Genomic DNA, 21,241 nt, shown 5'->3' with positions numbered 1-21,241 from the left:
TAGTCCATGTTTACTCGAACAAGTCTTTAGAGCGTTTTCTTTTGTTTAAATTTATTGCATTCCTTTTTTATTATAATATATAATAAAACTATACATATTATATATTTATGGTATAATAGAGTAATATCGACAGCTCTTGGTGAGGTATAGTGATTGTTCATAGTTGTTAATTAAGGTGAAGTCTAAAACTGGTCAAAAGGATTATACTACCCTAGGACACTTATGTATTCGCGGCATCTAACTTTCGCGTTTTCGCGGTGTAATCCTTTCGCGAAAATTTAATGAGCGAAACTAAACTATCATAACGAACGAGCGAAAAACGCGAAGTTAAATAGCTTTGTTCATTGATATCCACAATAAAATCGTAATATTAGAAATGCAGGCAACTTTCGTCTGTGGTTAAGATAAATGGGAAATTTCTGGTAAACTCATTATAGCTAATACACCAACTGAGCAGCATGGCAAAGCAATATCAGTTTAGTCACCGAATTTGTAACTGGTGAGAATGAAAGTCTGGTAGGTTAAGTCGTAAAATTGAAGAATAATTATTGCAGTGATGAATTTTATTACCATCCAAAAACAATATCAACCTTCATCAGGTCCAACCACATTATCTCTTTCACTGCTAATCATGTACAAATTCGTTACCGGCCTAGTGCCAGCCATTTTACCGAAATTGCCGATATTGCTTCATGATATGTATACAGTATTTTTCAAGTTCTACTTTAATTATATGTATAATCACGAAAATCTAAAATGGCTATTATGTCATCAACAACTAATTACCTGTTTTATGACTCGCGCGGGGTAGTTAATGAACTCACAGAAAAATGTTTGTTTTTAGATTAGAAATTCTCAAACAAAAGTTTAAAATTGCTTCGTTGTTTTAGGCTGATTTTATAGAGAAATCTTCGGACAACACAGTCAATTTCATAAAACACTTAAAGACCGTGGGTTATGTGGTCAACAAATAATAAAATCAGGTTACCAGACAATTGCTGAGAAAGTCAGAAAATGCGTTTATGACAGTGACCCCTAGAAAACGCACAAATGCGTTTATGGCAACGTAAGGGTTATACAGTTTTGGTTGTGAAGTTGGTTGTTACCTATCTATTTTCTTCTTCTTGGGATTAGAGTGTGAAAGTCACGGCAGGAGGGACCTAGACGTCATTGATAGTCTAAGAAACAAATGGTAGCAAGTGATCAAATTGAATTGTCGATCTCCCCCACACATTTCAACCTGTGGTTTACAAATACGAACTATTTTCAAATTGAATTTTTTTCTTATTAGTGAACTGGACCTGAGGAATGTAATGTTTTTTTCCACTGCATTTATTTTCACGCCACTCTATTTTCGCACTCATCAGAGCCACGAAATTAAGTTGCAGCGAAATTTTACTCTGTGTGCTACTCACGAAACTAAATACTAGCGAAATATAAGTGTCCTAGGGTAGTAGGCAAGTTTAATATTACTACAGAGTGGGGATGCAACTCCAACTTCCACTATAATAACCGAGTTTTTATTATTATAAAACTTGAGCTTTCGCGGATTTAATATAGACCAGTGGCTACATGAGTTAAATCAGTTGAATCAGCCTTTTTTTTTTGATTAGAATCAAGCATCATGTCTAACCAATTGTTATAAAGTCATAGGTTAGTGTATTTGGTATTTTGAATTTCTTTATTCAACTGAACACTATGATTACTAAAAATAAACTGCCCTTGTTGTATCCAGCAAGCGTGATCAACTAGTATGATGCTAGCCGCAGAAATAGCAAACAGCAAGTAAAAACAACAGGGCATTGAATGCAACTAAGCCACATCATGACACAAATCCGTAACCGATATCATGAGATGCATTCTGTTTTTACAGTTCTTGCTTTGAGCGCTAAACTTTACAATTATCTCAACTAACGAACTTACATTATCAATATCTTTCTCTTCCACATGTATTCTCACTATCAATAAAACTCCATCTTAAATACAAGAGTGGTAATCCCACTGTACAATAACTTTTAACAGCAATAAGGCATGGAAACGCATAAAAATGTTTTTGGCATAATGTTTTCAGAAGTTGCTTTCTCTCGTCAGTCAAATGCCTAGCCTTCCACATTAATTTTAACATTGATAATTTGGTACAATACTACAAAGCTGTTTTCAAAGAATTGCTATTCTTGAGTATTTTCCTAGTTGTCTGCTCCTATCAACTCTTATAACTCAGCACCTCAACCTCTAGTCCTATGAATTAGAAACTCTAACACTCAGTTCATGACTATCTCTAAGTAGAATCAGACATCAAACTGTGAAGGGAATTACTACCTTCTCATTGCTGATCCAACAGATGCGAAGGTAAGAAACATAAGCCATTTTAGTCTGACCTGCTGCTAAAGGTTTTAATATCTACATAGCTTATGGTCTTGTACAACTTTTACATCATTGTCACTAAACCAAGGCTATAATGATGAGCAACCCATGATATGATAATGTTGTTTTTACCATGCTACAGGGTGAGAAGCTGAACATTTCCCTTTACAAATATCTAATAAAATTATTACAGACCAGTAATCAACCTGCTGCAAGGTAAGTGATTATGTTGTAATAGCTTTTACAGGAGTTAGCTTACCTAGCAAATGCAAGTGTAAGCAACTTCAAGTTATCTTAATTCATTTGCAGCATGGTCTCTGAAAGGCCTAATCTTGGCTGAGCTTGTGTCTCTTCAAGGTTGACTTGCAACAACAGCATTACCGTTATTTGATATGAAAAGATTCACCATGTTTTACTATGTTGTGTTGTAGGGGCAAAATATGTGGAAAGGTGATTGCAAGCTCTTAAAAGCTCAAAAACGAACAGAAGATCGCAGCGTCTCGACCTTCTAATGATACTCTTTCTTTTGTCGTGTCGTTGATAGTAACATTCGTTAGTGGTGTAAGAAATTTTACCACAAGGCCTTGGTCCGAGAGCAAAACGTTAGAGTTGTTGCAGTCCATTTGCGAGTTCAGTCCTGAATTATAAAATGTTAGAGCTAGATCTCGTTTCTTAGAGACGAAGTGTGCGTCGAGAAATTCTCCTGATTCGTTGAACCATGGTGTGTATTCACATGTTTCGACTATGTCCAGGTCCCACATGAGCATCGAACCGTCGTTTAATTCACAATGTCTGTCATTGTAATTGCAGTGACTGACGTCTCCGGCTGTGCTTTCGAATTCATCCGACCCGTGTTTCTTGTACAAGTAGGTCTCCACGTAACTGCATTGCTTCGCGCTGAAGGTTTTCTGTTGGCAGCACCATACATACATACAGTGGTGTGCATAAACTTGGAATCACCAGTTAAATCTTCAAATATGTATATTTATATGCTGTTGTCTAAGAAATTCTTTGGAGTTAAGTGCCTCAACCCCATCAATATATATATCATTTGAAAGGGAAAATTCTGAAGAACAAGATGATGCCAAATATTCAAAAATATTCTCAGATTTTTATCGCTGGGGGTGGATCTATCAAAAGGCAGACTTATTGCAGGCTATGAATGTTGTTAGTGAAAATTGATAAAATAGGATACAAACAAACTCTTTTATACAAATTGGTGGCCCTGAAAAGGGCCGTTGGGTTATTGTTGGTCTTCAGAAGGACTGGTAAGGTGTCTTGAGCTGAGCATTAGTATTTTATTGGACAGCCCTTGTTGTTGATCACCATCTGACACCGTTGAGGCATGCTGTTTACCAACTTTCTGAGCTCTTCAGGAGTGATGATGTGATGCCAAGCATGAATAATCTTCTCTATGAGCTCCCGTTTAGTCTTTGGTTTATCTTTGCTGACTATCACACCAATACGCTGCAAAAGATTTTCAATGGGATTCAGGTCAGGGCTTTGTGCTGGCCAGTCTATTACCCTCACATTACTTCTGGTCATCCACTCCTTGACTCTCTTGGCACGGTGGCAGGGTGCATTGTCATCCTGGTAGTACCAGGGTTGGTCGTTGCTGGTGAACAGGCTCTGAGCACTTGGAAGCATGACATCTTCCATGGTCTTGATGTATTTGTCTCCATTCATCATGCCTTCACAAATGGAGAGTCTTCCCACACCAAAAGCTGCCATGCAACCCCATACCATGACTCCAGTAGGGCGCTTGATGGTTGGTAGCGTACAAGCCGGGCTGTACTCCTCTCCAGGTCGTCTCCTCACATAACAATTTCCAGAGTGGTTTTGGATGGTAAATGTTGACTCATCACTGAACAAGACCCTTTGCCATTGGGCTGTTGTCCAAAACCGTTTATCTTTAGCCCACTCTAGACGACGCTTTCACTGTTTCTCAGAAACTAAGGGCTTGCGCCTTGCCTTGCAGCCTTTCAAACTATTTGCAAGCAGTCTTCTTCGCACTGTATTGGGGTGAATCTCAATATCTCTGTTGTCTTTGATCTCCTTACAAAGTTGAGTACTGTTCAGATGTCTGTCAGCGAGGGATCTTCGTACCAGGTACCGATCTTCACGGATAGTCGTCTTTTTGGGTCGTCCAGCAAAATCACTCAGAAATGATTGTGTTAAATCAATCAATGCATTGTTTGAAAGCATCTTCTGCTGATCAGATTGATATATAATATCTAGCATGGCATCATAATTGGCGGGAAAATAGAAAGCAAATGGAAGATCCATTCGATATAGAGTGAACAAAACAATGTGATTCCAAGTTTATGCACACCACTGTAGCATTGGTTGGTTCATTCGTAATATACATTCCATCTCCTCCATGTAAAACTCCTGCTTGGCACTTCTTATGTATTACCATGTCGGTGCATTCTTCTAATGTTACTTTCTGGGTGCTGCTGGAGGTTGTCTTGGTCTTAATGTCTCTGAAAAACGAAATTTGTGTCGTAACGTGTGTGGTGAATTTCGTGCATTGGTAGGCGATAGTCTTTTGTTTGATCATATTCTTCTTGTAGATAGTAACGTTAACTTTCTGGGGTGCCATGTCTGATTGTTTGCTGGTGTCCGTTGAGCATTCGTATTCTTGCTTTACTCGAAATGTTTGTGGAGAATCGTTTTCTCCTGTGCCGCAAATCATGGGATTGTTTGGTTGTCTTTTGGATGCTGTTGTTCCGGTAACGCATAAGGCTAAGCATAAGAGGCTGAATTGGAAGTAGCTAGCCATGTTAAATAAGCCTCGCCGTCCTCCGGTAAATCTTCTGCGTTTAGGTCGTCGGTCTACGTTTTCCGAACGTAAAATTTTAGTAGTTTCTATACAGTTGACCGTTTCAGATGAAGGGTTGTCTCCTCGGGGTCGTCTCGCGTTTTGTGAGACAGCGCCATCTCGATTAGTTGTCAAAAAATTGTGTACGAATTCTCGTGTTGATAAGTCGTCGTCGGATTTTTGAGGAGAGTTTGATACTTCTGCGACGTGATATCTTGTAGGACATCTTCCGAATTCGTGAGTCCTACTGCAATTTCTACAGTAAGCCTGTGTATTAGCACTTCTTGGCCTTCCATATTCTTGGTTTCTTTGTGAGCTGTCATCTCTAGTTTGTGAATTGTAGCGTCTGTATTGTGGTTCTCTCGAGCGATATTCATTCTGTGTTCCTGGTTGTCTTGGTCCTCGAGGGGGAGAATATCTGTCTCTTCGTGATGAGACTCTGTCATCCCTTCTCCTTTGGTTATAGTTTCTGTTGTACGAGTTCGTTCCATGTTGTTGTTGATAACGTTGGCGGTCATCATAATTGTTCCTTGAAGTCGAATAACCTCTTCTACCTCTGTAGTTTCTCGATGTCGCCTCTCTTCTTGGAAATCTCGTTTCGTTTTCTTTTATTCTTCTTGCTTGGTCGTTCACTAGCATGGTCAGTCCCTGTACTTGTCGTGTCAATGGTGCGAGGGGGTCAGTGTCTACTTGATTAACACTCATCGTCTTGTTTCTTGTCACTGCTTTATCTATAGCTTCCAGGTTTCTGGCTTCTTTTAGAGCTTCTTGTAAAGTAATATTCCCATGCCTCAGAATCGATCTCTGATAGCTCTCCTTTAGGCCTCCAATGAATGCGGATTTTATAACTTGATCACGGTTCACCTCCGGTAAATCTTTAAAAACTGATCGGCCTGCAGCCACAATCTCAGAGTAAAAGTCGTTGATCGACTTCTTCCCTTGGCTGATGTTCCATAGGTTCTTCTCTCGGAGTGGTTGGTCGACTCGGAAAACCGATATCAATTCCTTCTTTAGGGAGCTGTAGCTCCTCGCGCAATTAGGGTTCAGATTTATAACATTTCTGTAGGTCTCCCATGCTGGTCCAACATGTTTAGCGGGTAGGGCTTGTGCTAGTCGTCTGTTATCGTAGTTGTATTGAGCCATCAGTATTTCCCATTGATCAAGGTAATCTTCGAAGTTATCTCCTTCCTTGAAAGGCTCTATGTTATCGACGTTCGGCATTACGCTGATGATGGGTGGTCCCGTCCTGGGTGGGAAGAGTAGATCTCCATTTGATGTTCTCGGTGCTACACCAGGTCCTGTGTAGCTTCCGGAGTCGTCCACGGTTGGTTTTTCACCTTGTGGGCTTTGTTCCTGGGCTTCGACATCTTCCGGCTGAGTTGTTCACCATGTGGACTCTGGTCCTGAAGGATGATCTGGCTTCTCAGCGCTCTCCTTACCGCAGGAGTTGTTTTCTTAGCTCTCTTCTTCACCATCTCGTAGTCGGGCTGTTGTGCCTTGGGTCAGTCTATCCGGTTTATGGGAGTAGCTCAATGCCGGCTTTGGCTGCTCCTTTCGGATATTCTTTTGTCACTGCTGTTTTGGCTCCTGGGTGTGTGACTAGGCTGTGTAGATTCTGGTCTGCTATAACAAACTTAGTTAACATGCAACCTACGAGTAACGTGCTCTAAAGTATATATATAGGCACTGTTATATGTATATAGTTGACAGAATTTTTTTTTAATTGTAATTATGTTAAGACGAGTATTGAGTAAGTGACGAAGACTAGGTAGTCTATTATGTCTGTCAATGAGAAAATTATTCTATATAGAGAGGGTTGTTTTCCAAATGGTTGAAGTTCAACCGCAAGTATGAGTCTGTAGCGTTTATATATCAGTAAACAGCGTAATAATATATACAGGGTTAGTGCAATTAGCATATAAACGTAGATGATTGCTGTTATAGACTAGCAGTTGTCAGTTCAGTATCTTGTCTGAAATATGTCTAGAGTTATGTGTAGTCTGTGCACTATATTAGTATCTAATTGAAAGTTTATACTCGAGTTTAAGTTTCTTATAGTAGTGTGCTTGTCTATGAGTCAAGCTGGTGTAACTTGTTTTATAACCGGTGTATTGCTATTAGGTCTTATACGTATGTGAATGTTAGGTGTAATAACCTTGAGCTCAGTATATCTACAGTCACTAATAGTTAGTATTGATATTCACTTTCCCGCCGAACGGACAGTCGGAAAGGATATGAGTTTTATTTCTCTGTGAATGAAACAGCCGGAAATAATATGACACTATGTTTTCTCTGCAAGCAAAGCAGTCAGAAAGATAGGTTGAGTGTGAGCGTGTGACTGGATTAATCTGCAGAATTGAACGTACATAAAAGGTTGCCAATGTATAAATATGATCTATGCTTACCCGCAAGCAAAACAGTCGGAAAGATAAATCAAGGTAGAGAGTGTCCTAAGAAATTTGTGAAGTTGTACGTTTATCAACTTCTGATCTGTGTTTGCCCTGGAGTAAAACAGTCAGAAGGAAGGCAATATAGTAATAACAGTGCTCAGCTGTATGTATAGTCTCGATATTCACTTTCCCGCAAACGAAACAGTCGGAAAGGATATATGAGTTTTATTTTCCGCCGAACAGCAGTCGGAAATAGAGGACACTATGGCAAATGTGAAGTGGAAGCACGCGGCTATGAAAGTTCTAGTTTTCTCCTAGGCAAATATAAATCTCACCTCAGATTTTCTTACAATACTAGGATCTGCAAGCCTATAACCAGTATGCAATGGGTGATCAATCCCAATATAGGCTGCAATTACGCGTTATGAAAGTATGAATTACGAAAGGTCTGGGCATCAGGGGGTTATTTGCCTAGCTATGTGGTTATGCTTTTAGCTAAACGGTACACTAGATAAGTCACTAGATCTCAGCTAACATAGACTTTTTAATAAGTCCCACAATAGATATGTGAATATCTACCTGCCCAGTAGAATATAGCGATCAAACTAGGTATTGTTAAATAGCTAGGCAACCAGATATGAATAAAGATGAAGATGTCAGTTCTATGGTAAGCGCTATGAATAATATTACGAAAGATTTAAGCGTTTAGGGAATACCCACTTAGCTATGTGAAAGGTTGATGACCGATAAGGCACCTCTACCAAAAATGTTATATGTGTTATCGAAGTATTTGACTTACTTGACAGCACAATAACATCAATGATTAATCACTACTAGTTCTACCTCAATCTAGACTAAGTTTGTTGTGGTTGATTAAGTATAGGCTAGCCGCCGGGTTTGTTCAATGATTGATTAAAGTGTGAGTTCAATTTATGGGACTTGACCCAGATCTTTAGTGCAAGCCTCAACTAGCTAAGCTCCGATGTTGATTGTTAGCAAATAGCAACACTCTTTATTTCATGAACCAAAACCTAGTATACAAGTAGCAAAGTTCTAGAATATGAGATAAATAACAAGTAGTAAAACACTAAGTAGTATATAAATCTCTTACGCCAACAGCAAGCTGTGTCTGCCCTTAAAGCTCAGTCTTACACGTCTGTAAGTGTCACTGCCAATGAGGCTGAGCTACTAAAAAACACTAGCTTTTATAGGCATTTAGGATAGCCTGAGGACGGGTATATAATGTTCGTATCATATACTATGTTGTAGGAGTAAGTCCATTGGAAGGAACACCGTCTTTCGATACGTCACTTGGAAAGCGCCGAGATTGTGGCTGGATGCTAGGATTACGTAATATTGTCTCCGTCAGCACCGTAATATGTCATGGAAAAATACTGGCTTAGGGTGAGGGTAAGTTCAGTTATTTTTGGTAGTGCTTGGTGATGGGTGGATAGATATAATTACTCCCAAATTCCTTGGCGGTTCCCACATAGGGTGTTGACTCATCAGTTTCCAAGATTGATGTATTCTAGTTCTGACATTTCCAATTAGAGAATCTTTTGATGTCTCTTAGGCGTCTCGATGCTTGTACAGAATATATGCATGTACGGCGGTCTGGCTACATTCCTTACTGGTATCTTGTTTTCGAAGTATTTCCATACAACAACCCAAAAGACCAGCAGAAAATTGAGGTCTGACATGGTCGCCTAAGCTTCGCTATAACTTACATGCGAATTGGTATGAAACTGCAAATGAATATGCATCTGAAAGCTGAGATATTTTCCTACAGACTGAGATATTTTCCTACAGACTGAGATATTTTCCTCCAAACAGCTTGCAAGTCTTTTCATTTCGCAATCTATTTATTCGCAGTTATGATTTTCTGCAGTCAAATATATATGTATTAGTAGTATATAGAGAGCAGATCTACACAAAAAAGTGACGGATCCAGCGGGGGGATAGAAAAATGGGGTTGCGAATTAAATTGGCTAGGGGTGTAGATTGAATTGGGTGGAGTTGAATGAGATGTTGGGGTTTGGGGGGAAATTGTGGTGTAGAGTAGGGGGTTGAATTCGAGGGGGTATGGATCCGCTCCCGGCGTAATCGGCGGATTATCTGTGGATGAGTCATCCGATTAGTGGGGGATGAGTCATCCGATTAAACGTGGATTATCGCGGATTAGTCGGGGGAATCGTTGCGGATTAGTCGGCCGAATCGTCGCGGATTATCGGTGGATTAGTGGGGGTGAATATCTGGGACATCGAGGGGCTGGTTGGTTTTCCGGAGTGGATCTCGCGGATTATCGAGGAGAGCGAGAGATTACCGGATGAGTGAGGGGGTTAATATCTGGGACACCGAGGGGTTGATTTTCCGGAGATTGTTATATATTTGAAACATTGAATATATACGAGAAAGTGTTTATGTACAAAGTTATTTTTTGAAGATTTGATGTTTTTGTAATGTTGAAGCTCTTGAATGGTTAAGAATTTTAAGGAATTTATTTTCGGTTTTTTTTTTGTATATATGTAAGATTGAAATTTGTTGGAGAAATTAATATGTTGAATGAAAGATCAGTTTTATTACAAAATTATTCACATTAAAAGATATATTTATATGTATTATTCATTATTTCCATCATCATTTTGTTTCAATAAAAATAAAATAGTTTATGTTTAACTTGAAATATATGAAAATGTTCAAGTAGATAGGTCACAATAAAGATAATATAGTATAAATGAAACATTGAATATATATATAAGAAAATGTTCATGTACAATCTTTAAAACGAAGTTTGTATCGAGATGTTTATCAATCACTCATCGTCATCGGAAATATCTATGATAGCAGAATCCTTTTTGCATTGTGCCGAACTCTCGTAAAATCTGCTTGCTTCTTCATGTCCCATGACTACTACATCGTAGTATTCGCGAGTATTGTGAGATGTTACTAGTCCCTTGTATATAATGATACCCGGATAATTTTCCTTCAACGAAAGGGCATATCTCGAAGGCATCGTTAAAGTTCCTTGAACTTCCTCTCCATCAACTTTGGTTGAAAATGCTACAGTTGGTACCACATTCACCTTGCCTTCAGCATCTTTGTATTCACTTGTTCCAACATTGTGATAGTAGAAAATAGATGGTGCTTTGAACTCCTTGAGATGACGAGTCTCGAAAAGTTGTATTTTCTGAAAGAATATCCCAATAGGACATACAGACAGACTATGACAAAATAGGACTTATAGTAAAACTAAAACATTCAGACAAATTAGTTCATTCAGTTGAACTAAGGAAATAAATACATGTAATACTTACTGAAGAAGCAAATTCTTCCATCCTTTTCTGACTATGTTTAGGGATATATCCATTTTGCTGGTGAGATATGGGAATCTACAATAGCATTGATTACAGTCAGACTACAATATACATTCAAACCATCTCATTCAATTAACTCAGAAGAACCAAATTCATCTGTTTTAATCTGAGTAGGGATATAACATACACTTTGCTAAGATATTGGAGTTTGCAATTACAATGAATACAATCAGCCTAGAACACATAGTTACTACTCAGAAGAGAAGATACATTGTAACATTCCTACATAACATCTAGATTGAATTTGTAGTACTTACTGTAAACCGTAATCTTTCGTTGAGATCTTGATAGAACTTTTCACGTAAGAGAAATCGACAAGCTTTTCGATTCCGGTCGCTTATTTCCATTCCATGAGAGCAGTAACCCCATCGCTTCACACATTTATCTGCACATTGTAATCGTTCTTGAAATATCCTTTTTCTGTTGTCTCTGGTACTCATTGTGAAGTTATGAACTGAATTGAAAAGGCATATTCGATCGAAGGTTTTATAACAAGTAGAAGTGTTGACGTGGTTCATTAATTTTGTGACCTAATGATATATATAAACAGATTTCGCGAAATTCAATTTCGCGAAATTCACTTTCGCGAAATTCAATTTCGCGAAAGTTGACTATATAATATATAATGTGTAATTTCGCGAAATTCACTTTCGCGAATTCCAATTTCGCGAAAGTTGACTATATAATATATATAATGTGTAATTTCGCGAAATTCACTTTCGCGAAATTCAATTTAGCGAAAGTTGACTATATAATATATATAATGTGTAATTTCGCGAAATCCAATTTCGCGAAATTCAATTTCGCGAAAGTTGACTATATAATATATATAATGTGTAATTTCGCGAAATCCAATTTCGCGAAATTCACTTTCGCGAAATTCAATTTCGCGAAAATCTGTTTACTATTTTCGCTTCATTGATTCTGTTGGATACGCCACTATTCTTCAATACTCTGTATAAGAAGCTTGCTCAGTGTAATTTTCCTTTTCATCACTTAGTCCTGCTCCTGATGCCTACTTATATACAGATTGAGATTTTGGGGCAATCGAGCGTTGATACCATAAGGCTTGTATGCTTCAGCTAGAATTCTGTTAGCCGGCTACTCGCGATTAAGTTCGTTGAGTGTCGCTGTGTTCAGGCTGTCGTGTGGACAAGCGCCTTGGCAATCGACCTGAGTGTTTTCCTAGGCTTGCCTATGGAATTCTCCTGTTTGGTTTGGCTTAACCATTCCATAACAGTCTCTTGCCCAGTAAATAGAGGGATGAGCAAAAAAAAGAAGGCCCAATGGACAGATGGAGGAATTGTACTAAGGTAGGTATAGGTAAGTATTCGTTTTGAAGAGAATATAAAGAAAATGAATATATGTATTGTTTTGAATAAATGTAGTATGTATCATTTATACTCTCAAAGATTGATGAATGATAACAGGGTTCTCTTTACCAAAAGTATTTTGTCATGATTTTATCGAAAGATTGTGTATTATATATCACTTCACAGTCTTTTCCATATTTTGAAGATATCAGTTAGAATGTGATGCTAGCAAGTCTACTAGTTTAATTTAATTAAAGGATCCATGGGTGCTTTACCGCTTCATGGAATAATTCTCAATATACTGATTACTCATGATGATCTCTCACAGTGCAATCAGGAGTGTTAATAAAGTACTGAGAATAAGTATATGTACAATTATTATGAAGTGTAGTAAGAGATCATCAGGTGTGTTAATAAAGTACAGAGAATAAGTATGTGTACAATTATTATAAAGTGTAGTAAAAGACCATCAAGAGTGTTAATAAAATACAGAGAATAAGTATGTGTACAATTATTATAAAGTGTAGTAAGAGATCATCAAGAGTGTTAATAAAGTACAGAGAATAAATATGTGTACAATTATTATAAAGTGCTGTAAGAGATCATCAAGAGTGTTAATAAAGTACTGAGAATAAGTATATGTACAATTATTATAAAGTGCTGTAAGAGATCATCAGGTGTGGTAAAAAAGTACAGAGAATAAGAATGTGTACAATTATTATAAAGTGTAGTAAAAGACCATCAAGAGTGTTAATAAAATACAGAGAATAAGTATGTGTACAATTATTATAAAGTGTAGTAACAGATCATCAAGAGTGTTAATAAAGTACAGAGAATAAATATGTGTACAATTATTCTAAAGTGCTGTAAAAGATCATCAGGAGTGTTAATAAAGTACTGAGAATAAGTATATGTACAATTATTATAAAGTGTAGTAAGAGATCATCAGGAGTGTTATTAAAGTACAGATAATAAGTATATGTACAATTATTATAAAGTGCTGTAAGAGTTCATCAAGAGTGTTAATAAAGTACAGATATTAAGTATATGTACAATTATTATAAAGTGCTGTAAGAGATCATTAGGGGTGTTAATAAAGTACAGAGAATAAGTATATGTACAATTATTATAAAGTGCTGTAAGAGATCATCAGGAGTGTTAATAAAGTACTGAGAATAAGTATGTGTACAATTATTATAAAGTGCTGTAAGAGATCATCAGGAGTGTTAATAAAGTACTGAGAATAAGTATATGTACAATTATTATAAAGTGCTGTAAGAGATCATCAAGAGTGTTAATAAAGTACTGAGAATAAGTATATGTACAATTATTATAACGGGCTGTAAGAGATCATCAGGTGTGGTAAAAAAGTACAGAGAATAAGTATGTGTACAATTATTATAAAGTGTAGTAAAAGACCATTAAGAGTGTTAATAAAATACAGAGAATAAGTATGTGTACAATTATTATAAAGTGTAGTAAGAGATCATCAAGAGTGTTAATAAAGTACAGAGAATAAGTATATGTACAATTATTATAAAGTGCTGTAAGAGAACATCAGGAGTATTAATAAAGTACAGAGAATAAGTATATGTACAATTATTATAAAGTGCTGTAAGAGATCATCAAGAGTGTTAATAAAGTACAGAGAATAAGTATATGTACAATTATTATAAAGTGCTGTCAGAGATCATCAGGAGTGTTAATAAAGTACAGAGAATAAGTATATGTACAATTATTATAAAGTGCTGTAAGAGATCATCAGGAGTGTTAATAAAGTACAGAGAATAAGTATATGTACAATTATTATAAAGTGTATTAAGAGATCATCAAGAGTGTTAATAAAGTACAGAGAATAAGTATATGTACAATTATTATAAAGTGTAGAAAGAGATCATCAGGAGTGTTATTAAAGTACAGATAATAAGTATATGTACAATTATTATAAAGTGCTGTAAGAGATCATCAAGAGTGTTAATAAAGTACAGAGAATAAGTATATGTACAATTATTATAAAGTGCTGTAAGAGATCATCAGGTGTGTTAACAAAGTACAGATAATAAGTATATGTACAATTATTATAAAGTGCTGTAAGAGATCATTAGGGGTGTTAATAAAGTACAGAGAATAAGTATATGTACAATTATTATAAAGTGCTGTAAGAGATCATCAAGAGTGTTAATAAAGTACAGAGAATAAGTATATGTACAATTATTATAAAGTGCTGTAAGAGATCATCAGGTGTGTTAACAAAGTACAGATAATAAGTATATGTACAATTATTATAAAGTGCTGTAAGAGTTCATCAAGAGTGTTAATAAAGTACAGATATTAAGTATATGTACAATTATTATAAAGTGCTGTAAGAGATCATCAGGAGTATTAATAAAGTACAGAGAATAAGTATATGTACAATTATTATAAAGTGCTATAAGAGATCATTAGGGGTGTTAATAAAGTACAGAGAATAAGTATATGTACAATTATTATAAAGTGCTGTAAGAGATCATCAGGAGTGTTAATAAAGTACTGAGAATAAGTATGTGTACAATTATTATAAAGTGCTGTAAGAGATCATCAAGAGTGTTAATAAAGTACAGAGAATAAGTATATGTACAATTATTATAAAGTGCTGTAAGAGATCATCAGGAGTGTTAATAAAGTACAGAGAATAAGTATATGTACAATTATTATAAAGTGCTGTAAGAGATCATCAGGAGTGTTAATAAAGTACTGAGAATAAGTATGTGTACAATTATTATAAAGTGCTGTAAGAGATCATCAAGAGTGTTAATAAAGTACAGAGAATAAGTATATGTACAATTATTATAAAAGTGCTGTAAGAGATCATCAGGAGTGTTAATAAAGTACAGAGAATAAGTATATGTACAATTATTATAAAGTGCTGTAAGAGATCATCAGGAGTGTTAATAAAGTACTGAGAATAAGTATGTGTACAATTATTATAAAGTGCTGTAAGAGATCATCAAGAGTGTTAATAAAGTACAGAGAATAAGTATATGTACAATTATTATAAAGTGCTGTAAGAGATCATCAGGAGTGTTAATAAAGTACAGAGAATAAGTATATGTACAATTATTATAAAGTGCTGTAAGAGATCATCAAGAGTGTTAATAAAGTACAGAGAATAACTATATGTACAATTATTATAAAGTACTGTAAGAGATCATCAGGAGTGTTAATAAAGTACTGAGAATAAGTATGTGTACAATTATTATAAAGTGCTGTAAGAGATCATCAAGAGTATTAATAAAGTACTGAGAATAAGTATATGTACAATTATTATAAAGTGCTGTAAGAGATCATCAAGAGCGTTAATAAAGTAATGAGAATAAGTATGTGTACAATTATTATAAAGTGCTGTAAGAGATCATCAAGAGTGTTAATAAAATACAGAGGATAAGTATGTGTACAATTATTATAAAGTGTAGTAAGAGATCATCAAGAGTGTTAATAAAGTACAGAGAATAAGTATGTGTACAATTATTCTAAAGTGCTGTAAAAGATCATCAGGAGTGTTAATAAAGTACTGAGAATAAGTATGTGTACAATTATTATAAAGTGCTGTAAGAGATCATCAAGAGTGTTAATAAAGTACAGAGAATAAGTATATGTACAATTATTATAAAGTACTGTAAGAGATCATTAGGAGTGTTAATAAAGTACTGAGAATAAGTATGTGTACAATTATTATAAAGTGCTGTAAGAGATCATCAAGAGTATTAATAAAGTACTGAGAATAAGTATATGTACAATTATTATAAAGTGCTGTAAGAGATCATCAAGAGTGTTAATAAAGTACTGAGAATAAGTATATGTACAATTATTATAAAGTGCTGTAAGAGATCATCAGGTGTGGTAAAAAAGTACAGAGAATAAGTATGTGTACAATTATTATAAAGTGTAGTAAAAGACCATCAAGAGTGTTAATAAAATACAGAGAATAAGTATGTGTACAATTATTATAAAGTGTAGTAAGAGATCATCAAGAGTGTTAATAAAGTACAGAGAATAAGTATGTGTACAATTATTATAAAGTGCTGTAAAAGATCATCAGGAGTGTTAATAAAGTACTGAGAATAAGTATGTGTACAATTATTATAAAGTGCTGTAAGAGATCATCAGGAGTATTAATAAAGTACAGAGAATAAGTATATGTACAATTATTATAAAGTGCTGTAAGAGATCATCAAGAGTGTTAATAAAGTACAGAGAATAAGTATATGTACAATTATTATAAAGTGCTGTCAGAGATCATCAGGAGTGTTAATAAAGTACAGAGAATAAGTATATGTACAATTATTATAAAGTGTAGTAAGAGATCATCAGGAGTGTTATTAAAGTACAGATAATAAGTATATGTACAATTACAGTGAAACATGGATAACTCGCCCTCGGATATAGCGAACACATGGTTAACTCGACTGGATTTGCTTGGTCCGTTCCCACGCAATGATAAATGGCTCTATATAACTCGAATTCAACACTGTTATAACGAACTGTTTTTTGCCCAACGGCTACCGAAACGGTTGCTATCGCTTTAGAAAATCACTTTATTCCAAGCCATAGAGGTAAACCTCAACTTTTCGTAATTCATAAGCGTCGTTATTACCTCCATCGGCAAAATATTTTTGTCAACGACTGTTCTAAAGGTTTAGTGAAATTTGATTTATACTGCTATACGATGAATAGCGCGGACTGGCCCGGCCACGGGCGCAAGGATTTTCGCCACGCACATACAAAACAAAAATCGCATGTTGTTTTGTATGTGTGTGGCGAAAATCCTTGAGTGCGTGACCCGGCTAGCCCGTGACGAATATTTTTCCGAAGTTGATTCCGTGTTGAATCAACGTCGGAATGTTGAATGTTTAAAACGTCTTAAAATTTGTTTTTATTAAACGTATACGTTTTCTTAGCTAAAAAAACTATTCATCGTTTGACCTAAACACAGAATACGTGTGTACATTCAATAAGTATCCATTCAAAAAGCGTGAGTGATATACAATGTACTGTTAAACCTCGTAAAACTTTTAATTGAACTGCCTCGGAGTGTTGCTCTTAACGAATCCCAGGTAAAGTAAGGTAATCTTTCCACAAACTTCAAGAAATATCGGCAAAATTGATCGTGGGTAAAACGCTCAAAAGAAAAAGATGTCTTTTCTTTGAGCATTTCAGCAACGATCAAGTTTTGCCAATGTCAATCTGAAAAACGTCCTGGCAATAACATCACCTCAAACAACAAACCAATCTCAAGTGATAGAAAAATCTCTATACTTTTTGATAAAAACGTTTTAAACTTTACATTAGAAGCATTTAATTTGAAACAAGCCATTTGTGCTTTTGATTTATATTATAGTTTGTATATGTTCATGTATCTACTAATAAATAAGTGAATACATGGACTTGTGACAGTGCTCTGATAACTTGAACACTCTGATAATTCGAACACTTTTGCTCGGTCCCTTGAAGGTTGAGTTATCCGAGTTTCACTGTATTATAAAGTGCTGTAAGAGTTCATCAAGAGTGTTAATGAAGTACAGATATTAAGTATATGTACAATTATTATAAAGTGCTGTAAGAGATCATCAAGAGTGTTAATAAAGTACAGAGAATAAGTATATGTACAATTATTATAAAGTGCTGTAAGAGATCATTAGGGGTGTTAATAAAGTACAGAGAATAAGTATATGTACAATTATTATAAAGTGCTGTAAGAGATCATCAGGTGTGTTAACAAAGTACAGATAATAAGTATGTGTACAATTATTATAAAGTGCTGTAAGAGTTCATCAAGAGTGTTAATAAAGTACAGATATTAAGTATATGTACAATTATTATAAAGTGCTGTAAGAGATCATCAAGAGTGTTAATAAAGTACAGAGAATAAGTATATGTTCAATTATTATAAAGTGCTGTAAGAGATCATTAGGGGTGTTAATAAAGTACAGAGAATAAGTATATGTACAATTATTATAAAGTGCTGTAAGAGATCATCAAGAGTGTTAATAAAGTACAGAGAATAAGTATATGTACAATTATTATATGCATGGAACTAGCAAGTCTACTAGTTTAATCTAATTAATGAATCCATGGGTTCTTTACCATTTCATTGAATAGTTCTCAATATACTGATTACTCATGATGATCTCTCACAGTGCATGGAACTAGCAAGTCTACTAGTTTAATCTAATTAAAGGATCTATGGGTGCTTTACCACTTCATGGAATAATTCTCAATTTTAAAGTGAATAATTTTGTAATAAAACTGATCTTTCATTCAACATATTAATTTCTCCAACAAATTTCAATCTTACATATATACAAAAAAACGAAAATAAAATCCTTAAAATTCTTAACCATTCAAGAGCTTCAACATTACAAAAACATCAAATCTTCAAAAAAATAACTTTGTACATAAACACTTTCTCATATATATTCAATGTTTCAAATATATAACAATCTCCGGAAAATCAACCTCCCGGTGTCCCAGATATTAACCCCCTCACTCATCCGGTAATCTCTCGCTCTCCTCGATAATCCGCGAGATCCACTCCGGAAAACCAACCAGCCCTCGATGTCCCAGATATTCACCCCCCACTAATCTACCGATAATCCGCGACGATTCGGCCGACTAATCCGCAACGATTCCCCCGACTAATCCCGCGATAATCCACGTTTAATCGGATGACTCATCCCCCACTAATCGGATGACTCATCCACAGATAATCCGCCGATTACGCCGGGAGCGGATCCATACCCCCTCGAATTCAACCCCCTACTCTACACCACAATTTCCCCCCAAACCCCAACATCTCATTCAACTCCACCCAATTCAATCTACACCCCTAGCCAATTTAATTCGCAACCCCCTTTTTTTATCCCCCCGCTGGATCCGTCACTTTTTTGTGTAGATCTGCTCTCTATATACTACTTGTATTTATTGAAACTATAGATATATGTACCAGTAACAATTTTGCATATAAACTCATTGCACAGATTCATGTGTGCTGCAGAAAAGATTAGCTGGTTGTTTACAAGAAAAATTGAGTGGAGAACCTGTATTCACACATTTGGTGAAGCATCAAAAGACAGGAAACAACATTTATTATAAGCAGAAACAGCAAATCATGGACTGCTACATTTCAAAACAATATAAAAACTGAACTCTTTGATTAGGTGAGTGCCCTGAGGAGAGCAACAATCCACAAATACAACATACTAATGCACAACAAATACAATAGGTTATGACATTTCAGCGAATGCAACGATGTACAAGCTAGCAATACAAATCAATGAAGCATTTGTAGAAACTAAACAAAATACAATTTGTAAATAAATCTAGTTAGCATGACAAGGATCAAAACATGACATGCACAAAGACACTCCATAAGTGACTCCACTGCGCCTTCAGCTTGCTCTCGCTCCTCACCGATGTATACAGACAACTTGTGCGCATAGCGAGAGACAGCATCGCAGAGTGCAAATAACTTTATTCCAAATCTAGATCTGTTAGATGGAATATACTGCCTGAAGCTGAGCCATCCTTTCCATATGCCAGCTTTCATCTATAGATATAAATTTACCAGACAGCAAAACAGAATATAACCCTGTTATGTCTATTATATATATTTGCTTTTATTTACTAGTGTTATATTACCGCGCGTAATATTATATTGGCGTATGAATATGTATGTAAGGGGTCGGAGCGAGAATTGCGGCCATGTTGCGGGCATATATGTAAACATGTATTTTCGGGCTGTGAGTTTGTAAACTGAATAATAAATATAGCTTGTTATTACTGTGAAAGTGTCTTGTAAACATAACAATTGGCGACGAGGATGGGATGGTGTTTAATAGATAATTAAACATCATCGTGAAGAACAGCATGAAGATACTCCCTACGGAGATTCACTAACAACAAAGCGAAGAGTTAAGTATTAAGCAGTTACTATTGTATTGGTTGTTGATTTAATTAACTCCATCAATCATTCAAGTCAACGGAACAAGTCAAGAGGTATACTAATAGTAGTAGTAAGTAGCTGTAAAAAAATTTTTTTTAACATTGTGATCCTGGAGTGACACTTTGTAGTAGTAGTTGTCAGCACTGGTCTACAGTCTTACCGTCGTTTGAGTAATTTCAATTTTGGTGTAAATCACAAATTTGAAATCATGGCAGACTTGGGTGATTTGAGGGGGCCAGGTAAATTTGACCCTGATGGTGATGCTAGTAATGTATCTTTCAGATGGAAAAGTTGGTTAGAAGAATTCGAATGTTTTGCAGACTGTAAGGGTGTCGCTAACCAAGCAAATGATGGAGCAAATGATGCCATTAGAACTGAAAATAGAACTAAACGCCGTGCTCTGTTGTTATATTTAGCTGGTCCAAAAGTCAGAGAAACTTTTAAGAGTCTGGAAAATTCTGGTAATGCAGACCAATATACAGAGGCCATCAATGCACTCAACAGACACTACATTGTTGCACCGAATCCGACATTCCAACGACATTTGTTTAGGAAAACCACTCAAATTTCTGGAGAGACTGTTGCACAATATGTAGCACGTCTTAGGTCTATTGCTGAGGGATGTGAATACGACAATGTTAATGTAGAAATCAAAGATCAGGTAGTGAGTAGTTGTTTGTCAGATACTCCAAGGTCGAAATTACTCAGTAAAGGGGCAGATTTAGATCTTGCTAAACTATTAGAAATTTCTGCTAATCTTGAAGCAGTTGAAAAACAGACTAGAGAGATGAAAATAAGTCATGCCCCAGTTCAAGTCAATAAAGTAAAATATCAGAAACCCAGTCATCAACAGGCAGCTTCTAAACCGGTTCACAACCTTGAATGCTATAGGTGTGGCAAGCAGGGACATATAGGTTCAGATCCCAAGTGTCCTGCTAAAGGAAAAACTTGTAAAAAGTGTGGTGGCAAAGAGCATTTTGCAGTTAAATGCCGAACAA

The 21,241-nt window shown here is 35.8% G+C and overlaps 1 protein-coding gene across 1 annotated transcript; it reads right to left on the bottom strand.

The window, feature by feature from the left end:
• Nucleotides 1-10,348: 10,348 nt before the first annotated feature.
• Nucleotides 10,349-11,404, bottom strand: LOC137395017 (uncharacterized). Its single transcript, XM_068081801.1, has 3 exons — nucleotides 11,207-11,404; nucleotides 10,890-10,964; nucleotides 10,349-10,762 (listed from the first exon to the last, which is right to left on the bottom strand). Exons 1-3 carry the CDS (start codon nucleotides 11,387-11,389, stop codon nucleotides 10,388-10,390), a joined length of 633 nt encoding a protein of 210 aa, XP_067937902.1. The 5' UTR covers nucleotides 11,390-11,404; the 3' UTR covers nucleotides 10,349-10,387.
• Nucleotides 11,405-21,241: the final 9,837 nt, after the last annotated feature.

The sequence above is a fragment of the Watersipora subatra genome, chromosome 4 (assembly GCF_963576615.1).
Source record: "Watersipora subatra chromosome 4, tzWatSuba1.1, whole genome shotgun sequence".
NCBI classification, from domain to species: domain Eukaryota; kingdom Metazoa; phylum Bryozoa; class Gymnolaemata; order Cheilostomatida; family Watersiporidae; genus Watersipora; species Watersipora subatra.
The sequence above is the reverse complement of the archived record's forward strand: the minus strand, read 5'-3'. Positions and strand labels throughout refer to the sequence as shown.